Here is a 26,415-nt window from a genome sequence, read left to right as displayed (position 1 = left end):
AAGAGTCCATGTGCTGATGACAGACATCATAATGCACTGGGGTGAAATGAAAGAATCATGCAAAAACTAATGAGCTATCTAAAAAGTATTTTGTTCCCATTTCCAGGGAACACGTTTTTGGTTGGGTAGATTCACCTTTCTAACCAATAAAAATATAAGAAAAGCTTTCAGCACTCCTCAGTTGGATTCCTCTTAGGAACCAGGTATGAAAGTTGTATGACTTTTGTTTCAGCATTCTGTAAGGTCAGATCTTAAATCTTATAGAAAGACTTTGGAAGTATTCCTTCCCTTTGAGAAAGATTGTGGCCAGCTGGATGGCTATAAGCACTTTCTCAGATATTTAAATCTGTAGTCTTTCCTAAATTGCTTCAATTTGCCAACAAAATGGCCAGTCTTAAAACTTTCGTGAGCTTGGTGCAACAGGGAAGCCATTTCCTTTTGCAGGGAACTTTGCTGTTTCAGAGCCCGGAGGAGAAGCTGTGTTAGGTCAGGCAGATGTGCAACTGCTATTGCTATCCTGATGGGCAAGTGCAGGAGGTCCAGCAGTTTGTTTAAGAGATAATGGTGACGAATCTTGTTGATGCTTAGGTCATAGTGCAACTGTTGCTGTGATTTCAGCTCACATGAAAAACTTTGAATCTACACTATCAAAAATGATAAAAGGAAAATAAACCATAAAACCAACAACTAAACAAAACTCAAGAGCTTATCAAAATTGCTATTGGCAAGCCAGCAGGCTTGGTACTCTATTTACTTCTACTATCGTAATGAAACACAGTGGTTTACTTATTCCAGCACAGTTACACATGCAGTTAGAGGTCCTAATCAATCTATAGAGTCTGACATTGCTTTTTTACTGCTTTCCTTCCATATGTAGTAGGCTGTGGTTAAGAAATGCAAAAATTATGCAGAATTACCTGTCTTAGCTGCTCTGCATATTACATAGAATTAAAATTTACACTGGTCAAGTTATTCTTAGGACCCCATGTCATTCCTGTTATAATACCTCTGTGCATTAATAAATATAAGTTCTATATCAAACATTAGTCATTAAGGAAATAATCCTCATAAAATAGGAAAAGTGATAAATGAATTTTCTAAGAAAAATATTTTATAACCTTTTGAGAATCAACATAGCAATCACCATGCAACACTCTCAGAGCACAGCTGATTTACAAGAAAGCAATTAATGAGGAAGGTAGTATGGAGTTCCTTATGTCTCTGCCAAGGTGTGGAGAATGGTAACAGTTTGTTCTTGCTGAGGCTGGGAAGCTAATTAATAAATCAGATTCTTTTAGATAGTTTTATTTCTTACTGATTTCAGTAAGGAACCTGATATCTCGGTCATGACATAATGAGCTCTGGTGGAATCCGGTCTGTTGATTTCCCAGGGAAACAAAACCCAAAGCTAGGGATCCAAAAACTACGTGGTCTTCATGTCACTTGCCTTTGTCAGTTTACCATATGGGAAAATTAGGTCTGTCATCTCTGAATTTAGTTTTCGCAATTACTTGCTGCTTGCTCAAATGTAGATGCTGTAGTAAGCCACCATCATCTACCTCTTAAGGCACCTTAGCAGGAAGTCTGAAGGTGTCTTAGTGATCTTGTCCCTAGAAACAAAGTGCAGAATTAATCACTGGACACCAAGGATACCTGCACAGTTCTTGTAATAGTTCCTGTCGCTTGTGATATTGATCACAGAAGTTCAGAAAATTTCCATAACTACAGTCTAGGTGGTTAACATGGTTAAAATCATAAGCGTCAGTAATAGAAGAATTCCACCAGCAAGTATAGGATTACAGAGGCAGCAGTAAAGGGAGGGAAGGAGCAAGAGGAAGAAGGTAAGGTACTTTAGTGTTTCTTAGACCTAACTCAGTTTTCTGTTAGAAAAGGATAAATCCTGGGAAACTCAAGTACCTTTCTGGCATCTCATTGCCCATACTTTTGGATGGGATTATCAGAGGATATAGTTAAGGGAATATAAATATGCAGTTCTTACTGAAAATATGTGCACTTTCACTGAATCCACCTTGGTCTTTTTGAAAATCACATCTTTCTAGCCTCACCATTAATAAAGTAAAGGACTTGGAAAATATTGATGTATCCTAACAAAACACTCTTACAGATCCCAAAAAATGAAAAAAACAAACCCCAAAATCTTTGATATGAATCCAAAATTCTGTGCTCATCATTCTGCATATAATCAGTTGAACCAAAGTTAAAGTTTAAAATTCACCAGTAATGGCCAGCATATTATCCTTAAATTTCCATTAAATGTATTGAATCTCTTTGAAGAACATAGAATGTAGATCTGTCCATCTATCTATGACTTGACTTGAAAAGCCTTTATTTTCAGCACCACCACTAAAGGGAAGATGAATCTTTCCAATTTCTCCTTGTATCCCAGAAAGAAGGGGCAATTAGATGACCTGTGTTATGATAACCTGACTTGTGTATTGCAAGACAAATGGGAGGAAGTGAGAGAAAAGGCTGCTTTTGGAGTGGATTGAAGTGGTAACTTATGGAATGAAATTTGAAGGGTGCATTTGATTTGCAAGGCAAACCAAAGTGCTTTCTCCTGAGAACAGCTCTCTTCAGGTGTTTGAGTCCCAAAGTCTGTTTCAAAAGCTTTTCTAATATAGAAAGAAATCTGCACTGGAGGAGCTTGTAGAACAGATGTTCCAAGGCACCATTTAGCCTGTATCACATGAAGAAATATCAAATGGCTTATACTCCCAAGTATTTAATAATCTGCCAGGGGCAGTAGGAGTCAGGTTGATTCTAGACTTAAGGAAATTTGATGCATCAGTCAAATCCATTTCACAGATGATGCTACAAAAGCTATTGCAATTTCCCAATAGATGAATTGTTGGCATGTATAAATCTTTTAGACACTTCCTTACATGTTCTAATAAACTCAAAGTGTCTGGCAGGTACAATATACCCATATGTGGCATTGCACCTAATTTTTCATGTAGAATATACTGCAAAAATGGCTGTAAAACACAGATAGCAGTGCGTATTCAGAGAACTCATAATACAATTTTTAAAGCTAACACAGAGACACAGAGATAGATATAATACCTGTTTTCATTTTTTCTTTAAATTGTAGGATTTTTTTTTTAAACCTGGTAATATATTTGGGTATTTTTCCTTCACTTACATGAACTCAACACAGACACATAAGCCCTCACAATCTGAAATCCACCTATCAGTCAGCCCTACTAAGACTGTTAGGGCCCACTATCTTTCTGATTCCCTCATCAGATTGATTCTGAAGCACTTAGGTCCTATAAATAAGATGAGATGCAAAAACCAATATAAAGATGAAAAAAGCACTATGATAACACACATTTGTCCAGCTGGGCTTGCCTCTGAAGACACTACATCTGGATAAAATAAAGGTGGCAGACCACATCACCTGTCTGGCCTGTTGACCATGATTGATATTAATATATTTAAACTATTAGCAGGAATGTGGTCATCTATTTGGTTAACACAGTAAGTGTTCAGAATTAATCAGAGCAGTGAGCTACACTCACATGTACCTTACAGGCAAAACACCTAATAGTAGAAAAGCATAGGTTTAAATTTAGAGACTAGAAAGCATATTTTCACTGCTTAGGACAATGTACTTGTAAAGAAGTGCATTTTTCAGGTCCAAAGAAGACAAATTAAATACCTGACAAATTTACAAGGCAAAATAGATCTTAACACTTTGCTAATAAACCTTACAGAGGAGAGTTCAACAGAATAGATATAGATACAGATATTGAGATATCAGATATTTGATGCAGATATTGCTGTGTCATTCACCTACTTCAAAAAAGAAGATACCTCATGCTTAGATTATCAATAACATCCTTAAAAATATGAAGAACAACAACAACAACAAATCAGAGTTGCATCTGGAAGATGTTTATCCTGGTCATTGTATTGGTTTCCTCTGGTCTAGGATGCAAAGTGCTCAAGGCTAGGAGTGGTTGGGTCAAACCACACCATATGAGTGTTTATTGCATGGATTGCAAAATGTTTTTCTGTTTAGGTTTTTATAGTATTTTATATGGCAACATTCAGATTAAACATTTCCTCTGAAAAATTTTGTTGGAAATAATTTGGTTAGAAGATTTGGAACAGGTAAAGCTGGAAACCCCAAGGTTGTGGAGTAGGATGTGGCAACAGGTAGCCAGTAAATGCCCTCTGGATTCTTCTAGTTCTTGTGAGTAAAGTTCAGATTTATTTATTACAGTAGTTATGTGTTTGTGGTTCATTGGTGAATTTCTCGAACATGACTGAAGTGTTAGTTTAGTAAGTTTTTGATTGCTGTTGTGCTTCATGCTCAAGGTGTTTACTGTTTGCTGTTCATAGACAGTATAATTTGTTAGGAGCATTATTTAAACATTACTTTTGAATGCTCTGAAGAGCAATTAGGCCTGGTACTGAGCTTGCTTATATCAGGACAAATAACAAAAATAACTATGTCAATAGAGTTATGTTTATGTGAGGTGGTGTTGCACATGTCATACCTAACTTTTCTTCCCTTGGATGAACTATTTCAAAAGATTTTCTTCTGTGTGAATGTTTAACTCAAGCTTAGTAAACCTTCCAGGCAGTGTCTAGAAATTTATGTGCAATTTTAAGCATTTAGTAGCTCTCTTCACTTTAAATTCCATGTTTAAAGTTGAGAATGTATTTTAGCATCCTTCTGATCTAGAGGTTTGCATATTTGGTTCCCTTTCTACACATAAAATGCATAAATGATGATGTGAAATATCTGATCCTTCAAGAGCAATTGATTCAATTATAACTTTATGCAGTGTAAAGATATTATTCACCTTTGATGAGACAGATTATAGATCCCTGCCATACACAGCTTCTGTCGACGTACGTGGAAGTTCTGTAGAGGACACTCAGATGCTTAAGGAGTACAGGGTCTGAACTAGAGTCCTTAGTAAGACCATCACAGAACACATTCAGCCCCACATCTGATTTTAGTGTTGTTTTATCCTGAATCTATTTTATGTGGCATGGGGTTACTTGCTTGTATTTTAAAGTCACTAACCTTTTCCTTCAGTGTTAGCTGAACATGAGATATTTGGTCTATTGTAATGTCAAATTGTTTCAGGGTTTACATGTGACCAAACCTTTCTCAAGTCTTGCCAGAGCAGGAAAGGAACTGTCTATCTCAGCAGCACTGCCTTGGAACCTTGGAGATGACAGTCTTCAAGAAGAGGCTATGTTGTTTGCATGGCATCTTTCTGTCTGAAGACAGATGCCAAGTGAATTCTTGATTCTGCATCTTTTGTTCCTTGTCTGGCATGAGCACATAGTAAAATTAATTCTTTCTGGAATAAGATGGATTAGAGAAGAAAGTCAGAGCACAAGTGCTGCAGCCTCAGAACTGTAACTCTCTATAACCAGTTCACTTCCAACCATCTTCTGGTTTTGGCACAGCGGTGCCAAGAAGCTGGTTTCTTGTGTGTTATAGTGCTTTAAAAAGCTAATAGTTAACTCAGTTATGCGGTAGCTCTTCGCATCCTTATTTGCAAACATAATGACCCACTGTTGTTGTAAAAACTCTCACATCTGGGATATGGCACTTTTGGAAACATATGCACAGGCTGTGCAAAAACAAACTCCTTGTGTTCTTTCTTTGACTCCCATTGCTTTCCACACTGCTTTTTCAGAGACTGCTTTGTCCACACACAACTGCAGCTTACACAGAGCCTACAGATTCTGTATGAGCCCTTCTTGAAACTGCAGATGTAACAGTTATTAAAAATAGGATTTTTTAAATCAGTGTTAGAGTTTTCTATTGTTCCTCTCATGTTTAGAGGGCAGCTTTTAGGACAAGTTTGGATCACCCTATTCATTCACAATTCCTACAGAGCTTACAGGATTTCTCCTAAAATAGTGAATACAAATGGAAGCTTTTCATTCTGGAAAGCAGAGAACCTTATTTAGTAGTTGGAGGAGTTAATTTTCCACTCTTACGGTTCCTCCATAAGACAACGAAAATAAATGAAATTCCAGAAAGGATATAATTTCTTCTGACCCATACCTATTCTCATGCATGAAATTTGAAGTCCTGTCAAATGCCTAAAGTCACAAAGATTAACTGAAATATGAAACCAATACTAACGAATTATTTTGAAACAAAAACATTGATGAATAATGAAAATATTTATGTAATATTTTTTTTTTTTAATGGAAGCAGTTCCTCCTCATTTTACAGGTCTCAGAATAGTTCAGTTTTGTTCTGATCATTTGTTTGAACATTTTATTTGAATGTCTTGCTTGAACATCATCACAAAACATGTGAAAGCAAAGAATGTCATTGGGAGTAGTCATCCTGGATTCAACAAGGGGAAATCATGCTTGACCAACCTGATTAACTTATATGATTAACTGGCTGGCTAGATGAGAGGAGAGCAGTGAATGTTATCTAGCTTGGCTTCAGTAAGAGTTTTGATACTGTCTCCCATAACATCCTCATTAGGAAACTCAGCAGGTGTGGGCTAGATGAACAGACAGAGAGGTGGATTGAGAGCCGGCTGTGTGACAGAATTCAGAGGGTTATGATGAACAGTTGAGTTGGAGGCCTGTAACCAGTCGTGTCCCCCAGGGGTCAATATTTGGTCCTTTTTTTTTTTCCAACATACTCAACAAGAACCTGAACGAGGGGGCAGAGTGTATCCTCAACAAGTTCACTGGTACAAAACTGGGAGGGGTGGCTGACACTCCAGAGGGCTGTGCTGCCATTCAGTGTGATCTGGACAGGCTGGGGAGCTGGACAGAGAAGAACCTTATGAGGTTCAACAACAGCAAATGTAGGGTCCTGCACCTGGGAAGGAAGAACACCAAGCACCAGTATAGGTTAGGGGTGGGTCTGATGCAAAGCAGTTCTGAGGAGCCAGATCTGAGAGTTGTGGTAGATAGTAAATTATCCATGAGCCAGCAACATGCCCCTATTGCCAATAAAGCCAACAGAATCCTGGGTTGTGTAAAGAAGAGTGTGGCCAGCAAGTTGAGGGATGTCATTCTCCCCCTCTGCTTTGCCCTGGTGAGGCCACAGCTGGAATACTGCATCCAGTTCTGGGCTCCCCTGTTCAAGAGAGAGTCCAGTGGAGGGTGACAGATGACTGGTGGATTGAAGCATCTCTCTTAGGAGGAAAGGCTGAGAGAGCTGGGTCTCCCTAGCCTAGAAGACAGAAGATTGAGAGACCATATTAATGTCTACAAGTATCTGAAGGGTGGGTGCGAGGAAGATGGATCCAGATTCTTCTCAGTAGTTCCCGGTGGCAGGACAAGGAACTATGGGCACAAGCTGGAATATAGGAAATTCCATTTAAACATACAGAAAAACTTCTTTACTATGAGGCTGACAAGGCACTGGAACAGGCTGCCCAGGGAGGTTGTGGAGTCCCCTCTTCTGGAGATATTTAAAACCATCCTGGATGCAGCCCTGTGGAATGTGCTCTAGGTGATCCTGCTTTAGTGGGAGAATTGGACTAGATGATCTATAGAGGTCACTTTCAACTCTGACTGTCCTGTGATTCTACTGTTCTTTGTCACCTGCATTACTTATAACAGTACTTTTACGCTATAAAAGACAAATATTCCATTTGTGAATTAATATATATTACAGATATTTTTTGAGAGCATACTGGATGAGCTGCAATTAGTGAACTCGATAGCAAAGATAGCTAAATTGTTTAGCAGAAGACAAAGAGGACTATTGCTAGGAAAGGAACCACCTCAAGGAGTTTTGTAAAGGATGTTAAATAGTAATTAGGAAAGGCCACTGATGTAGTTATGGGCTCAAGCTGGTTTTAGTCACTTTATTGAAATCCTCAGAATTATCTGGCACATAAAAGCACATAAAGTGCTTTCATGCAGAAAGTACTGAAAATAGTCAGTCTCTAACATTAAGCATGTCAAGCATCTGTACCACCACCATTGGTTTTTTTTTCCCAAAGAATCCATGGCAGCTCTTATATGTTCTGTGCAGTCAATATTACTGTTTAAGCTAAAATTTGCATTGAGAAAGTTTTGCTTGTTAACAGGATTGACAACCCAATGATTGTTTATTAGGTGAACACATCAATCTGATAGTTCTATCATCTCCAAAGTTTAATTTTACAGGCTATACTATTAGCAGGGAGAGTAAATAATAGTCTTGCTGTGACATTAAAGGAACTCCATAGAAGAGCTGAATTTACAATTACAAAAACAAACCAAGCAAGAAGACATTTTCTTCTTTTACTCTGTAGACAAAGATTACTGGCATAACAAGGGAAGGGTTCGTGTGACATGAATGCTTCCAGTCACCTAACACAGCAGTGTTTGCAAAGCCGCCCAGGACCATGTCAGGCTAGGGTTTTATCTTTGCATTTTCTAAAGCTTATGTGGTGAGATTCCTTGCTTATCATATACACTTCTAAGGCATGCTATGCAACTGATTTCTTCTGCTTTATATTGTATCAAATCTATTGCTTACCAACTGCCTCAACTTGCAGCAGTTCTGTATGAACAAGATGCATCTGCTAAACAGTTTCTTTGACACCTTGTAAAGCACTGGACTGAAGTCTGTACAGAATAACTCTTAATTGTCTCTTTAACTTCCAAGTCTGACACCCAACAGAAAGTTAAAAATAATTTGTGTTGCAATGTGTTAAACAAAACTTCACCCTCAGATCACTGGCATTGAAATATATTTTAAAAAGTAACAGTAGGAATGGAATGCAGAACGACAGATAACCAGTACCCGGCTGTTAGGAATAGGGCTGGAGTTGGACTTACAAAAAGTATACTAATGTTTATGTTTGAGTACATTTATTATCTTAAGGAAAGGAATCTGTGGATTTCCTTCTCTGCTAATATATTCAGAAAAGGCAACTTTTAGGTGAATAGAAACTGCAGTGTTTTATTGGGAGCCAAGTTGCCTCCTATATTTGATAGAGTGAGATAAGTGTTTCAGAGTAGAATAAAATGGAATTCCTCCTCCATCTGTAACTCAGGTGCCTGAGTTGAGTGTGAGAGGTGAAGCAGGAATTCATTGCCACATTTCCTTCTTTCATAACACAGGTCAGCAGCTACACTGGAGACTGTTGGCTTGAGCAATGTACTTACAGATTCTTCTGAATGGCATCCTAGGGAATTCTTCTTTGGCATCCTAGGGAAAAAATAAAAGAGCTACAGTAGACCAAAGAAGGTCATCCTTCTGGGGTAGCAGCACATGCTGGTTTTCTGCCTTTGCTCCAAAGACACTGGAGCCATCTTATGAATTGAGTGCTTAATATCAGGTTACAAAATCAGTCCTGGGAGCATGGATCAGACTCTCCATTTTTCTTTTAGTCAAGTGCCCTTTTATTATATATATATTAAATACAGTATATTCATGACTCAAATAACATGAAAAACTGTATAGATCCTATGCTAGTCTTGTGTTTCCTGCTTCCTAGTGCAGCTTGCATCCTGTCTAACTTTTGTTTTAGTGACTAAGTTTTTTTGAGAGATGTGATATTGAATCCACTCAAACTGAAAGAGTCTTACTCTCAATCTTCCAATTCTTTAGCAAAGGATATACTAAGCAATATATTTTACCTGGGACATAGGTGAGTAAGGAAAATAAAAGAGGAAACAGGCAGTTCTTCTCTTGGCTGTGGGTTAAAGCAAAGTGGTCAAAGCAGCAGTTTATGGGAAGTCTTTTTCTTTCATGTGTGTATTAGCGCATACCCATTGGATTTGGTCTCTCTGAGAACTTAGGTATGAAAATGCCCAGTGTGTAGTATCCTTCAAGGCTTAAATGGCAGCTTATTAAAGCTCGAGCTCTTTTAATACACTCAGAGGCAGAGCCTTGAACAGTTGATCAGTGTTAAAAGTTTAGATGTCTCCCAGGTTAAAGCCATGAATGGTCATAGGTGTATTTGTATCACCAAGAGAAATAGAAATGTGACTGTTCTTCTCTATCCCAATGCCACATGACAAGTCCAATCTAAAAGATGATTTAGAAATTTCTGATGCTATTGATAAGATATTATAAGTGCTTTGTCTTGAAATGACCATTAAAAATAAGCATGGGTTTAAGAATAAATTCGAGTCAATGGCATCATCTGACACAGTAAGAATAAGTTCCAAGTCTAAAAGGGAGTACAGGACTTATGCAAAAAAAAAAAAAAAAAAAAAAAAGGAATGTAGGAAAACAAGAAAATTATGAGGGCATGGTAGTACTACAAAGAGCAAGTATAATAGGCTGTTAGGACTCCTTCCTGGGATACCAGGAAATGACAAACACATGAAAGCTGGAGGCTATAATCTGCATTATATAGAATCTTTAAAATAACAATGAAAAGGCTTTAATAAAGAAGGGAAAGTTTAAAGTACAGTTGCTCAGGATCAGGGCTAGATAAAATACCCACGCCCATGGATGATGCAGCACAGTGCAGTTCTTTTCTCTTTTTATACTTACCCCTTCCTAATATGTGAGTGTTTTTCTACAGTTCATCACGTGATGTAACTTACTGTGCCTTTATGCAATACTGATGGAATTTTATATCACTGTCATTAGTAGAATCAGAACTAGAAAGTTACAGAGCACTTAAAAAATCCAACCAATAAGTGTTGACTCTCTGATACTTTTTATACCAGGATTATAAGCCTGACTTGATGTGTGGAGAAGATGCAGACAGTGATGAGCCAAAATTACTAACTATTAAGAAATGCATATCTAAAAGGAATAGCCATGTAGTAATAAATCAAAGAATAACTGTCCTTTGGCAAATACATGTTTTGTTTGAAATCTGCAAATTGCACATCACAGAGAAGATACGTAGGCTAGTAATAATGTGCACAGTTTATATAAGTTTCAGGAAAGCATTTGACACAGTTCCATTTATTAATTCATTCTGAAGTCATAAAACATAGTACAGCATCACACACAAAGGGACAGAGGGGAAAAGTTCATGTTGGATTGGTTAATCCCATTGGCTCTTCAGTAGCTCAAATATTTCAGTTTGCAGAAAATTAATAAGACTAGAGCCCAAAAATAATTATACAGAGTGCAATTGAAAGTGAGCAATATGCTGGGATGAATTCAGTATGAATCATCTTGTATGTACTTGAAGAAAATAAAACCAAAAATATTTTCAGGCAGAAGTAAAGGTATTATCTCATGTACACCTTTTACGCATGTAACTTTCACCATTGAACTCCAGCAAAACAGGTTCTGAGCTGAACCATCCTGAGACCAGACCCTAGGCTCAGGTTTTAACTTTGCACAGTGTAAGATTATCTCTGTATTTAAGTTTTTGTGTGCATGTATATTGGCAGACTGGCAACTGTGGCTATTTTTTTGATTGACCCACTTTGTTCTTTCTGTGAGCCAGTTTGAGTAGGGTTTCAGCTGAGGTGTAATGCACTCAGATGTTGCTGCTGTAGGCACTGTGATGCTGTCTATGAATCTGCTGTCATCAGAGCTGGCAGGTATATCTCTAGTTGGAAATATGTACAAATATATGTAAATATGTAGGTCATTATGTATATCCATCAAAAGTTTTCCTTTTATGAAATACAAGCTTTCATCATCAGGACAGATATCCCAGTGCAGATGAGAGCAGCAGTGGGGAAACCCTCATAGAAAGGAGGAGATGACAATTTCTAAAATGGTGGAACTTTGTGTTCTTTAGGTGGACAGGTAGCTGCGATGGCCTTAGTGGAAATATGAAGATGCAGTAGTGATGGAAAAAGGTTTTTTACATCTGTTACCATAGCATACATTTCCTGCATTGTGACAAATCTCTGGTACTTTAATCTCCATCTTAGACATTTCCAGTCTAATAGGCCATCTGTACACATAGTGTAGATGGCAAATAAACAGGAAATCAGTAATAATAATAATAAATAATAAACCTCTTTTTTGAGGTCCACTGTGTATGTGGTTTTGACTGACTGGAGCCCCTGACTGGTTCCCCTTTGCCTTATTAATTTCTTCTGAAACAGTGTTTAACAGTTTCTATCCCAGCTTACAGATTCTCCTGTCTTGACACCTAGTTCTTTAATCACAGTAATCAACGATTATGCGAATCAATAAAATGGACTATAGTCTACTTATTTATCGCCAGGTTCAACAGTTGCATGATTTGAGTCCCTACAGCTAAGCTTTTATGTTCCAAAACAGGGTCACCACACTCAAATTTGTTTTGGGGGATGATCCCTAACCAGGACATCTCTATCCTTAGGAGGATGCTCAGTCACTCAATCATGTCAGGGCTTTACCAGGGTTTAGTGGTATCAATAGTCCCATGCCACCACTTGGCTTGGTGTTCTGTCCCTATTTAGTTTGCATATAACCAAAGAGGCAAAATACTCTTTGTATTTACATTCTCCTTATTCTACAGAGTAGAATTCTACAGCTTCCCTTTCAGAAAAAGATGGATAACAGGATAAGGAAAAAAGGAAAAATTTTCCAATGAAAAGCTTTACATTTCAAATGCTGACAGTCATACAGTCTTTGTCCTTCCATATCCCTTGGCATTGAACAAATTGAGGGGGTAGAAGGAGAGATAGGAAAAAGAAATTTCAAGGACATTATGTTTAGCAGTTCTCTCATCCTCTAAAACAGTAGTGATATATGCCTCTGCCCCTTTGCCGGTCAGGTTGGATTTTTGTCGAAGCACACAGTGGCTTCCTTTGATAATCAAACACAACTAAATATAAGGAATTAAACTTATAATGGCGATCTGACTCACCCAATACAATACAACTCATTTCATATAACTTGTGCAGCCACAAATGTATGTCCCACCCAAATCATCCATACTGCCTATCCACACAAGCTTTTTCCTATATAACTATCTCTGTCTGCAACCTTTTGAGTAAATCCTTCATTCCTTCCTCCCTGCCATTCCTACTGTGTCATACTAAAAATATCATTAGGTAAGGAGAAATTCAAAGTTACAAATAAAACCAATTGGGATAGGATTCATCCCACCAATTTCATAAATAACCAATGATGAGAAATAGTCACTTTTAGGGAATAATTCAGCCAATCTAGTTTAGATGCCTAGCTTAGGGTGAGAGAAATCCCATCCTAGGATTCATTATTGTTCATTGCCTGTAAGTGGCATCTTGATGTCTAGTTCATATGGCATGTTCAGTGTGGACATCTGCGTTGAGTCAGAGATATGAACAGGATCAAAACCAATGAAAAGAAATTATATACCCCTATAGTAACAGTTTCCAACTGTCTTTCTCAAAAATTTGTATGTGAGAAAGAAAATGTTTCTTTATGAAATGAAAATGTGTTCTTCAGGCTGTATCCTTTGCAAAGTAATGATCATGGAGAGAGCTATAGGTAGAGATAGTGATAGTCTCCAAAACAGTCTTTGGAATAGCCCCATGAGAAGATCCATATCAAGAACTGTCTGAGTGGGTGTTCTCCCATCAGTGCAGCTGGTGCTCTGTTCCCCTGCTGTCTCCCTGCTGTAACTCAGTATCTGGAGAACAGCTTTGGCTTCCTCATTGCCTGCTGCCCTGCTGAGCTGAGGACACCTGAGAGAAAGCAAGAAGCTGCCATACTTCACTGAGTCATTATAAAGCTATGAGACAGAATTCCTCCCCTCCCTCATCTAGACTTCCTGAGGAGAAAAAATAAGACAATGCCAGTCATCAGCTGAAGCCACCTCATTTTCTGCCCAGGCAGAAGTCAGGTTAAACGCATAAGGAATGCCTGAACGGCATTCTCAAAGCAGTACGGACCAGATGGGGATAACTGGCTAAATTGTACTACCCTTGCAAACACAGGATATCCACTTCTTGTTAGAGATATTCCCATCTAGTTCCTTCTCAAATATAAACATCTGACTTCATACAAAATATCGCAGATACTGCAAACCAAACGAGGAAACTTCATACCACCTAAAACTTTATCCACTTAAAGGGATGCCTGTACATAACTGAAAAGTATTTTCTGTTCTTTCCATGAGGAAAAAAAAATCCAGGCATATTTATTGCCTTTCGACTTTTTTGGAAATAATGTTTGGCTATCAAGATGAAAAATCTGTATATTGTAACCAGAAGGCTGCGGGAAGTGATTATTCCCCTTTATTCAGCACTTACACTATTGTGTGTGAAGTATTAGATTCAATTTTGGACTCATCAATACAAGAAAGCGTTGAAATACTTCAGTCCAGCGGTGAACAACAAAGATGATTAAAGAGCTGGAGCACATGGTGCATAAAGAGGGACTGAGAAAAAAGGGTTTGCTCACTGATAGGATGAGAAGGTTAAGAGGAGCCCTTATTCTTGTCTTCAGTTACTTACACAGTGGGTAGAGAGAAAATGCAGGTTTGCAGTGACAGACTAAGAGGTAAAGGGCACAGACTGTAACAAAAGAAATTCCATTTAAAAATAAGGAAGGAATTTTTCACCATGAGAGTGATCAAACATTGGAACAGATTTACCAGAGATGCTGTGTTATCTTCATCCTGGAAGGTATTCAGAACTGGACTGTCTGAACAGGGCCCTAAGAATCATCTCTAAGCTGGCCTTTTTTTTGAGCAAGGGTTGGAGATTGGGGTCCCTTCCAATCTTAGCTACTCCATGATTCTGTGGCAGCAGTGCAACACCAGATGGCACATGAGATGCTCGAAGATCAAAGAAAGACAAGCAGCACCTTATGAGGAAAAGACAAAATCTTAAACAGCATATCAGCTTGAGTCAGAACCTAGATAATTTTTAAGAAGCAAGTTTGTCACTTGAAGCAAAATTATAACAGTCATGGTCTTGGAGCTTTTGGGTATCTTCAGGTCCTGTTCCCAACTTGTATCAATAGAGGTAGCTCATAGTGACTTAGAGTGCAAAAACATGGATGAATAATGAATGATCTTATTTTTCAAAGCATGTTGCCTCACCGTTCTTCTGGATTATCTGATGCTCTTTCTCTTTATCCAAATTTCTGCCTTATCCTATAATATTGATCAGATTAACCTAAGTAAGAACAACTACATTGTAAGAATACTTCATGTGAATATTTGTTGACTAGAATGCTATTCATGAAAGTCTAACAGGTCATAAAGATGGCTTAAGGAAAGAAACTTGAGTATTTCAGAGCAATGGTTATAGACAAATCACCTAGAAAACTAAATCTTAAAAAGGCTGCTATTATAGCAATAGGAAGGAAAAAACCCAACCAAACAAGGAGTGCTATTTGTCAGTAATCTCAACAGGAAAGAGATATAGATATGTGAGGATCCTTTTTAGTCCTTGCACAGAAGGGGACGCATGGAAAGTGATGACGGAAAGTGTATCGATTTTCCAGTGAGCAAATCCAGTTAAAAAGTTAAAAACACAGAAAATTAAAAGAGAAAAATATACATTTTTAAAAATTTTAAAAGGGAGAGATAAGAAAAGACACAGCAAGCTAGAAAATTACGTGCACTACTTAAAAGTCTGTATGAGCTTGCTTTGTGGTCTTCACTTCTACTCTATAATACTGAATCCTGCTGTGATGAGCAGGAGTTTTAGCTCAGACCTTCCTTGCCATGCTTAATGATTTCTACTCTTACTTTACTTTGTGCCTTACTTATTAGTTGAATAGTATAATTATTGTAGGAGAGTCTAAACAGCAAAATTTGATATTATAGCTATTATAAGTAGGTGCAGCTGAGGGGAAGGAGTGGAAAAAAACAAAGACATAATCTAATAATTAAAGTGCATCAAGTAAATAAGTGAACAGTTATCTTTTTTATTTGACTTTCATTAGGAACTATAAAGCTCATAAAGGAAATAACTACCGTAAAAACAGATTGGGTCTTATCCTAAAGTACTTGCAGTATAACACAACTTCAAAATCTTTTGCAGAGATGAAGTAAGAATTGTACATGATTAACTTCAGTGCATTCCTGAAATACACATATTCAAAGGGTTGGGCCCTGATCCAAATCCCATGCCAATAGGAGTGTTCAGACTTCGAGAGACCTTACCTAGGCCCTCAGAGAGTTGCATGTGTGCTCTTTTTCTTAATTGTGAAGTTGCTGAGAGCTCACTAAGTTTTCTACAGCTTCCATTTCCTAACTCATAAGATTTTCCCAGAGGAGAAGGCAATGTACAAACAACCCCCTGCCTCATATGATGCTGTAACTTTCTAAGATTTGGGATTTATTTGTGCCAGCATTGACTTGCTGAATATTTCTTATAGGCCAGTTATCATAGGTTGTTACTTCGAGACAAATGCACCTCACTACAGTTTGGAGGGAGTAAAATGGTGTCCAGCATTATCTTATGCTGCACACTTAAGAACTTGCAATGGGCAGTAGCAAGAGCAGTGTTTTAAACCAGGCAGTGCTGTGTAGGTAATGAAACCACCCATCTGGGCAGGAAGCTTGTTTGACCACACATAGGTTCAGCTTGTTAGGCATCCTGTTTTCCCATGCTTGGGAGAAAATGAGTAATTTGCTTCTCGATGAACCACAGATTTGGAAAGTCTTATTTCTGAAGTCATTGTCCTTTTTTAGCTGCTGTTACTGAAGTATCATTGCCTCTCTCTGCAGAATCTCTCAAACTAAATGCTGCATATTTTCCTTTCAAAACAAAGGTGCTGTTTTGCATGACTCCCTACACCAAAAACAGCAAACCATTTATTCTGCCAAAAAATTGTTTAAATATGGATGTGATAGAAACAAAGAGAGGAAACAATCAAGGACGTAGAGGCTGTAGTCCTTATTCTCCAGTGACTCTTTGTATGACATGGAAAGAGTCAATCAATTTCTCTGTGTCTCAATTTCCCATCTGTAAAATGGGGTTAAAATACCTACCTCACAGGGGTGTTGTGAGGCTTTTTAAAATAATGTTTGTAAAGTGCTTTGAGATCCTTGGATGAAAGGTGCAAAAAGAAATCAAATTATTCACTTTATCAGTGCAATCCAAGAGTGCATTCTGTCGAGATAGCTAAAGATTTCCAGCTCTTTGTAGCTATACCATGTACTCTTTGCTGTAATTTGCCTCCTGTCATTTATTATATCAGCTGGAAGTTAAAAAGGACAAATTCCACAATCAAAAACTGTAAATTTTTATAATATTGTGCAGTTGAGGGCTGAAATAATCTGATATTCTTTTGAAATTGTGTTGCAAATCCATTGTCCATGCATCCCTAAAGCAAAAAGGATATACCTGTCTGCTTTTCACCTAAACTGGTTTCTTTCTGAAACAAACTCAGCCTCTTCGCCAAACTAAAAAACCTGCAATTGTTATAAAAAATTGTGTGGAATAGGGGTGGAATAGGTGTTTCAGTCTGATATGCTGTGCAGTTATTTAGCTAATAGCTATTAAACAGCATGATGTAAAGGTAGTTACCAAGTTAAAAGTTAAATCTCAGGAAGTGTAAAAATGTGAATGAAAGCAAGATTAGATTTTACAGAGCTGAACCAAAGAAAAGGCATGTAAGTACATGCAAAGCTGCTAGGCTAACATACTTTCCAGAAGACCCTTAACTGACACAAACTAATCCAGTAGTTAAAATTTCAGTATAATAAACAGGTGACACAGTCTTCATGAGCAAGCTCATCATCCAATAGACCTTATTGAAGAGATGACACAGTATACACAAATATCCTTTTCATACAGATTAGTTGCTGCATGGAGATTAGAAACATGAGCAAAATAATTGTTAAAGAAAGAACATGAAATGAAAGGCCAAAAATTAAAAGAGGAGGAATAAAACTTGATTAAAATATTTTGGTTTCCTGCCCCTCTCATCTGAGATTCATGCTTTACACTTTCTTCTCCTCCACCACCTTTTTTTCTTCTTCTTTTTAGGACTGAACTGGCAGGAGAACTGAAAAAGGATATAAGCAAACAAACAGAATAAAAAAAATTATAGTTACAGCTTTCACCCAGCTTCACCTACTCAAAAGGAATGTACTTGTCTTCTCTCATACAGTACGTGATTCGTATTTTGATTTTTCACTGTTGTGGAGGCAAGGTATAATATATTCCTCCCATTGGTGATCATTTACATGACTCTCATTCATGTAAAACCAAAGATGAAATCCCTTTTTCAAAAAAAACCCAACCCAAAACCTTTCACACTTAAAAAGGTGGCCTTGAATAGTCACTGCATACCTGAAAAGCTCTCTGGATGGCTTGAGAAAATATTTTTTCCTTATTCTTTAATATCCTCTTAGAACTATATTTGGACTGATTTCACCAGTGTTTGTAGATATCTCATCCTAAACTTTAAGGCACTGGCAATTTTGGAGCTATAGCTCACTGCTTCTTTAATTACTTTGATGTTCTTTCTGCTACATCTGAGTGACCATCAGATGTAGTTACGAGAAGCATCCCTTAAAGCATCAGCTTCTACTGAATAGTGTTCTTGGCATTGGGTTTTATCCTTGATATTTCAAGTCATATGGGATTTGTTTATACATTTCACTTTAGAAAATTATTACTACTGTATTGAAACACTTGCTTTTCAAATAACACCAACTAATTATGCAGTAATCTCTAACTTCCTGCTTCAATGCAGTCATTCAAGATGGAAGTTTTTCAAATAGGAAGTCTTAGTGGCATCCCTTGCTTTCACACTGAAAATTTGGTACTCGGATATACTTGATTTTTGAGTGAGTGCAATGTAAATATGAATTAGTATCTTGAGAACAACAACAAATAAAAGTAAACCAACTTTTAGAATAAATAGGTAACCCACTATTGATTGGAATATCCTGTCTTGTAAAAATACCATACATACTTCCCGATTAATTACCTTTCCACTGTATTCAAGAATATAATACATATGATGTAGTATTTTACTATTGTAGCATTTTTTCTCTAGACATGGCCTAGTCATCTACTAGTTCTGCTGCTTAACTACAGCCTACTATCATCCCAGGATCCCTAACCACTGTGTAGAAAGAATACTATCTTGTGGCTGAACTATTAATGTGCTGTTGAGCTTTGTATTTAAAACTCAGATTCATGTGTGAGATTTCAGGTAGCAGATAGCTTGTGCTCTGACAAAACCTATTTTTATCCTATCATCAAAATGTTAGTGGACAAGCCACCTACAACCTGAAATTTCACACTGGTTTGTTTAACCCAAAACATAAAAGTCACACTTTAGAAAATCCTACATATCTAGGTGAATCAGTGTTGAAAATACATCTGAACTGCAAAGAATTCATCAGAAGCTGATGGACTAGTTATTGAGCAGGTGTTAATTGTCCTAGCTCTGCTGGTTTCTTTCAATTTGCACCAGCTGCAAAACAGACCTAGCATGTCAATCTAATGACAGATTGAAGAACTTTCTTTTCCAGTTGTGATGCAAAACATTTGAATATGGCTTGATTAGTCAATTATCAAAATATACTTTATGAGACTTTCATTTGTGAATAGTGGTGAATGTCCACTTGTTTTAAGAATGAGTATAAGAATAACATAACTTCTAACATAATGTAATATATCAGAAAATGCTCTCTGGATGATATTCATCTGAACAAATATGGATACCTTTAAGGGAGGCACCTGCTCCAAGTCCCTTGGTTGTCAATGAAGAGAAACAGGCATTTCTAGTCTTTATTAATGTTATCCACAAAAAGATGTCTTAACCAGACCAGGTGAACTGCATCCTCCAAGTGTCTGCTTCTCCTACTGACTAAGCATGGGAACAGTGAATAGCTCACTTTGGTATAGGTGCCTGCCTTGCTCATGTCTAAAGTCAGGTGAGGTGGATCTCACCCGCAGGGCTTCACATTGGCTCCATCTTATGAAGTTGTCCCTCTATTATTGAACAGTTACTAAAACAAAGATAAGTAAAATGTGGCAACTCTGCACCATCATGTTGCACTACAAAGGTCAGTAGATAACAACCCTGTAATACAAGTCTGAGCATGGAATTTGGGCTAGTTTATTTACTTAAAATTAGACTGTGCATATAATTCCTTCGTTCTTTCATGTGACAACCCTAAAAATTCCTACTTCTCCACAGTTTGCATAGATAAACAGAGAGATTTTGATTTCTACTGATAAATCCACTAAGTGAAATGCCATTTTGATCTTTGTGTGTAGTTATTGGGGTTCTTTAGTGTTAATGGTTTGCCTGGTATTTAAAAAGTCACGATTTCCTTCTTGGTCTGTGTTACTTCTCTTTCTACGAATGGCATTCAAAAGTAAGAGAATAAATCTGCTAGTACTCACTCCTTTGCCATCTACCATATTGACAAGGAATACAGGAGTGAGAAAAAATGGAAACTAGACAATTATGTTATATTATAAATATCATTGTAATAAACCCCATAAAACTGTAAATATAAAAGTGAAAGGAGAAACATGAGTATTATTGCCATACTATTTAGCAGTAGTACTAATTAGCATTTTGATTGCCTTTTTCTTATCAGTTCAATGAAAGAAATTCATGTGAGTAGCAAATAAACAAAAAAAATCCTTATGGACTATAGGGAAATTCACTTCATGTGGGCCTTAGTGTTATAGAATTGCTGTATGATTAAAAATATTTGACATGCAGTTTGTTTTCTGTCCATGCGATTGCAACAACAGTTCCAACTGTAGCCACTTTTTTCTTTTCTTTTCCTTTTTCTTTCTTTGTTTGTTTCTTTCTTTGTTTCTGTTTTTTATGCAGAAGACCATCAAATGAATTGTCACAATACTCGAATAATGCAAGACACAGAAAAAGACGATAACAATAATGATGAGTATGATAATTACGATGAACTGGTGGCCAAGTCATTGTTAAATCTTGGCAAAATTGCAGAGGATGCAGCATACAGAGCCAGGACAGAATCAGAAATGAACAGCAATACATCTAATAGTCTGGAAGATGATAGTGACAAAAATGAAAATATTGGTCGGAAAAGTGAGCTAAGTTTAGATTTAGACAGTGATGTTGTTAGGGAAACAGTGGACTCCCTTAAATTATTAGCACAAGGACATGGTGTAGTGCTTTCAGAAAATATTAATGACAGAAATTATGCAGACAATACTTCACAGCAAGATAATAGAAATATGAACTTTGTAATGCTAGGGAAGCCTGTGAACAATGGACTTACAGAAAAAATGGTGGAGGAGAGTGATGAAGAGGTGTGTCTCAGCAGTTTGGAGTGCTTAAGGAACCAGTGTTTTGATCTGGCTAGGAAACTCAGTGAGACAAACCCACAGGAAAGAAATCAACAGCAAAACATGACCACTCGTCAACATGTCAGGCAAGAAGATGACTTCCAAGGAAGAACAACAGACCGGAATTACTCTGATATGATGAACCTAATGAGGCTTGAAGAACAGTTGAGCCCCAGATCTAGGACTTTTTCTAGCTGTGCAAAGGAGGATGGTTGTCATGAAAGAGATGATGATACCACCTCTATTACTTCAGATAGGTCTGAAGAAGTGTTTGATATGACAAAAGGTAACTTAACCCTGCTTGAGAAAGCAATTGCTTTGGAAACTGAGAGAGCAAAAGCCATGAGAGAAAAAATGGCAGTGGAAGCTGGAAGGAGGGATAATGTGAGATCATTTGAGGAACAGTCTCCAAGACACCTTTCTGGAGATGACAGGAAGCCTAAACCCAGTGACGGCCATGTCAAAAAGCCATATTATGGTAAAGGTAATATTTCTATATACCGTATGTTATGTCATGAGAAAGTGTGAGCTAACATGTTGCATTTTGCATAGATTTCTGAAATGAAGTTTATAATTCCACAAATAGGAATTTATTTAAATCATAGAAGTATGGCATGATTGTAAAATAACATCATGCTGCAATTATCAAATGAAATAATTCATTATGCAGTGTTAGAAATATGTACAGTATTTCAATGAATATCATTTGGCTAAATAAAAAAAAAACTTTTTAGGAAACTAAAATAAATAAGAGATCATGTTGAAAGAGGCAAAGATTTTTCTTAAGTTTTTATTGTATTTCATAATAATAACTAAAAACAATGAAGAAAATTATGGTGCAAACTATATTGGAATGTGGGGTTTTATATAGCAGATAGTCAATTAGCTATGAAGTGCATGTTTTACAGGTTGGATTGGATAGGTGGCATTGTGATTTATAAAATTATCATCAAATGACAGTTATTGATGAAGCCTCTCCCATCTAAAATGTAGAATTGCCTGATAGAAATTGAATAGTACCAGAATGACCGATAACATAAGATAGGGGCAGTGACTGCACATTAATTATCTTAAGATAGTAGGGTAATGGAAACCATTTGCTATGCAAGGCATGGTGTGGCCTGGGCTGAGATCAATAGCAATTTCTTTCTTATGTGCATTCCACTTCACTGGTTTCATTCCATTGTGGAGACAGTTAAGGTGCTGCCTTGACCATAATTCAATTAAAGAAACAAAACAACAACAAAAAAAAACCCTCAAAAAAAAAAAAAAAAAAAAAAAAAGAAAGCAAAACCAAAAAAACCCACCCCAAAACACCTCAGACCTAAAAACCAAACTAAAAAAGACCAGACTAAAGGTTACCTTTGGAATGCCTTTTAATTTACAGGATTATCATGATGATGGTCTGTTTTATTACCACACCCCTGTTCAACGTGTCCACATCTGTACATGTAGGGCTGTGTTGTATAAAGTGTTCAATACCTCTTGAGACTCATTGAACACCCCTGATTCCCATTGACTTTAGTGGAAGTTGAGGACATGGTATTTGTTGGGAGATGCTAAGTAGGGACTGGGTTGATCTTATACTTGTTATAAAAATATTTGGTTTCCTTTGACAGCTGAGATGGGGCACATTTTCTCCTTTTTATAAATCCCTGTTTTGAAAGAGTAGTACGCTGAGATCTTCCTGGGACAGTCAGGGAAGCAGACAACATCTTTCTTGGTCCAAGAAAGTTTTGGATCTTTTTTTACAAGCTTTAAAGAAAAGTAGTGCCAAGTCTTTTAGAAAAGCATGGAAATTACTGATGTCAAAAAAACTTCTGCAATGTATTTTAGTGAATTTTTTTGTTTTAAACACAAGTATATAATCTAGTGAATGTTGTAGTAACTTTGGGCATTTGGAGAAGACAGCTTTACTTAGTGCATTACTACATATCCATGTGGGTATTGTGCTAAATGTTTGTCACATATAACCTATTGTAGGTATATTTCCCTTTGAATATAAGTCTTTAATAAAAGCACAGAAAACATGTCAAACCAATTCTAATTTTTTAAGAGCCTTTTAGCTCTGGTGTTGTCCAGCCTTTCCAGTCTATGTGTGCCTGGAATGGCATTTATGCATGTAGATCTATTGTCTCCCAAAGACTACATAATTTCTGGTAGTAACAAAAGTAGGCACTTCCTATTGCAGTAAATTCTAGAGTTTCATTGAACCATCCTGTCTCTTGGCAGCTGCAGGCTGAATTGAGAATAGGTTCAGACTCCAACCAGGGACTAAATATTTTTGTCGTTTGGACCAAGAAGGTTTGTGGATTGGATCATTCTATGCTTTTTCTAAGAAACGGAGAAGAAAAAATTATTCCTTCCTATAAAAACATAGGAAACATTCTGGTAGTTGTTGAGAGAGGCCGCTTTAATGAAGGCAATTGCTTATATCATTTGTTCTCTACTCATACATAATTTTCCAAATAGTCCTAGAAGAGATAACTTTGCAGTGAGAACTACCTCCTGACTTCATGATTTCTGCTTTCAGAAATTGCTGAAACAACTCTTAAGGGACCACTAACCATTTACCCTGCCATTTAAAGCCTTCTAAATAGGCTTCATTCTGAAATTTATGAACTTTAAAACCTTTTAACAACCTTCACTCGGGCAATACTCCCATTGTGACAAGGCATGAGGAAAGGTTACAGAATTAAATAAAACTATGCAATATTTCTCCCAGTTAGCAGAAAAGGATTTACAGGAGTATCTGGTGTTCCGTATGAAGTTGTGGAAAGTTTAGTCAAATGTCTTCCATTAAAAGCAATGGGAAGTTGTGAAAGTATGATTTTATGCAAGTTTTGAAGTCTTTCAGAATAGTATACAGCATCTTTTCTAACTCATTAGACCATAAAGGCTCTTAAGGATCTGATACATGCTACAACTTTAAAGCATGGACTTGAATACAGAAGGGGATTTACTTGACACTGTAGGATGTGACCGTCTGGATCCTCAGCTACTCTAAATTAGAACACCTTCATTAACTTTGGTGGAGTCATGATGACATGAAATAGCTAAAATTCCTCTAGTCTGAAGTCTCTAAAGAGCCATTATGGTCTATTATTCATCTACATTTTTTGCAGTCCTTGAATATTGTTATATTTACATTATTTATATTTCATTTACATCACTTATTCACTTATCTAATACTTTTACACATCCTAAAGTACTTGACATGAGTTGTTTCTTAGAGTTGTGTATGTATGCAGCTGTGGGCTTGCTGTTCTAGTGGTCTCAGCACAGGCCTATCTGGCAGGAACTGAAATCTCTCCTCTGATATTTTCTCCTTCTGTGGCCTTGGGTTTAACTTCCTGATCTCTTTGCTTGAATGTTCTGATGTATAAGATTATGGCATTTCCAGGAGTGTTGTGATAATTGTATAGCACTTTGGAGACAGATTTGTGTGTGGATTTATTGTTAAAGAGCATGAAACACAGAACTGTGTTCTAAAGTCAACACACAGGTTAAGTAAAATAAAACTTTCCTAATGAGGGATGCCATTTGCAAAAGACAAGGTTTAAATATCATATTAAAATTTAAGAATGGATTTAAGATCCGGAGAGTCGTTACAATGAGCTGCAGAATTTCTTGGAAGAACTTGGAATAAAACCACCTGAGAGAAATCAAGGAAAAATAAGTCCACAATTGAATATGAATTCTGCATTGTGTTGATTCATGCTGAAAAAAAATGGGATGTATGTGAAGTTCTGCAAATACTGAAATTTCCACTGCTTGTGCTGAGGGTTGTATTTGTTGAAAACGGGATGAAATTTAATGTCAGAAATACTTAATGGAGAACAAGTAGCTGAATCTAATTTTCCAGAGATGAAAGCATAGTAATGACTGAAGCAGAGTAATGACAAGAGCAGCAGAAAATACTTCCATGAGAATAGCTCAGATTGGGTGTTGAAAAGAGGATATACTGAAAAAATGGAAGGGGGTTGGTGGTTGATCTTGAGTCAAAATGGCAGCAGTTAGAGTATCCTGAATTTTATTCCTTTAATACTAATATAAAAATCAGCTATACTCTTCATCATCTGGCAACTGTGGTGAAGACGATAAAATGTAATTTTGTATTATATGCTGGGATGGAAGGGTAGGGATGTTATTTTACAGATGTTCTGTCAAAGGAAGCAAGCTGATGAAGTCTGAGAAAGTTCTAGTTCAGGATTAATCTCACCAGCAGTTCCACTGCATTATTGACAGAAAACATTATTTTGCTGAAAAAACATCTATTTAGACTTCTCATTGATTTGTAGAGAGAAGATCCAACAAGATTCTAAAATATCATTAACCTTTTATGCATATGAATATTCAAGTATTATATGTGCATGTTTTAATATTTACACTGCAAGTGATACTTTGAGTAATTCTGATTACAATGTTTAACCCACTGTAATATATTGAAGACAAAGGAATATTTACACATTCACTTCATAAAGAATTTAAAGAAAACAAGATTCATCACCTCAGTGAACCTTGGAAAAGGGATTTGTCCCTTTGAAAAAGGGACTTGTATCATTATGCTAAAGAGCTGAGTTTGCTGCTCTCAGGACACTGAACTTCTCTGGCAGCACATTTGCAGACCTTACTACGTCAGACAAATAAGAATGTAAAGAAGGGAGACTCCAACTAAACAGTTTCCAGATAACCTTACACCGTTGAGCTGATGCTTGCCAACAGAACACTGATTGGCAGTGGTATGGATTTGCTATAAAAAGGACACTTTCCAGTCACTGTGAATGGATATTGCTGTGATCATAAGAGCCTGCAGTCTGGAAAGAAGATAACAGTATAAAAGTATCAGAACTGTGTTAAGAAGTAGAAGGGTTGTTTGTTGGGGTTTTTTTTTCTCTTCTATATTTCATAAGGGCATTTACCAAAGAGTAAATGACATGATTAAATGAACCTTCTTACAGAAATGTGAAAAGCATGATTCACTTGACACATTTGTTGTAAATTATAGATCCCTCAAGAACAGAAAAGAAAGAGAGCAAATGTCCTACCCCTGGGTGTGATGGAACTGGCCATGTAACGGGGCTTTACCCCCATCACCGCAGTTTGTCAGGATGCCCACACAAAGATAGGGTCCCTCCAGAAAGTAAGTTCACATTGTTTCATGGAAACTGGGGATAAAACTACAAAGATTTTTCTAGCATGCTTTCTAAACCTTTCATTTAAAAAATTAATTTCATTTTTCAGTATGGTCTGTCTCAACTTAGTCAACTGTTCTGTGTTATACTT

The 26,415-nt window shown here is 37.0% G+C and overlaps 1 protein-coding gene across 10 annotated transcripts in view; it reads left to right on the top strand.

The window, feature by feature from the left end:
• MYT1L (myelin transcription factor 1 like) overlaps positions 1 to 26,415 on the top strand; it is a 294,590-nt gene that overhangs the window by 195,577 nt on the left and 72,598 nt on the right. For 4 of the 10 annotated variants that reach the window (XM_071741820.1, XM_071741817.1, XM_071741823.1 and 1 more), the window contains 2 exons: positions 20,636 to 21,607; positions 26,138 to 26,272. In XM_071741820.1, coding sequence (XP_071597921.1) covers positions 20,636 to 21,607; positions 26,138 to 26,272 — 1,107 coding nt within the window. Of the gene's footprint in view, positions 1 to 20,635; positions 21,614 to 26,137; positions 26,273 to 26,415 lie in introns of all 10 variants that reach the window. The other 6 variants (XM_071741819.1, XM_071741815.1, XM_071741818.1 and 3 more) reach the window with 2 other exon arrangements.

This window comes from Heliangelus exortis, chromosome 3 (assembly GCF_036169615.1).
Source record: "Heliangelus exortis chromosome 3, bHelExo1.hap1, whole genome shotgun sequence".
NCBI lineage: Eukaryota > Metazoa > Chordata > Aves > Apodiformes > Trochilidae > Heliangelus > Heliangelus exortis.
This window is presented reverse-complemented; position numbering and strand designations above follow the sequence as displayed.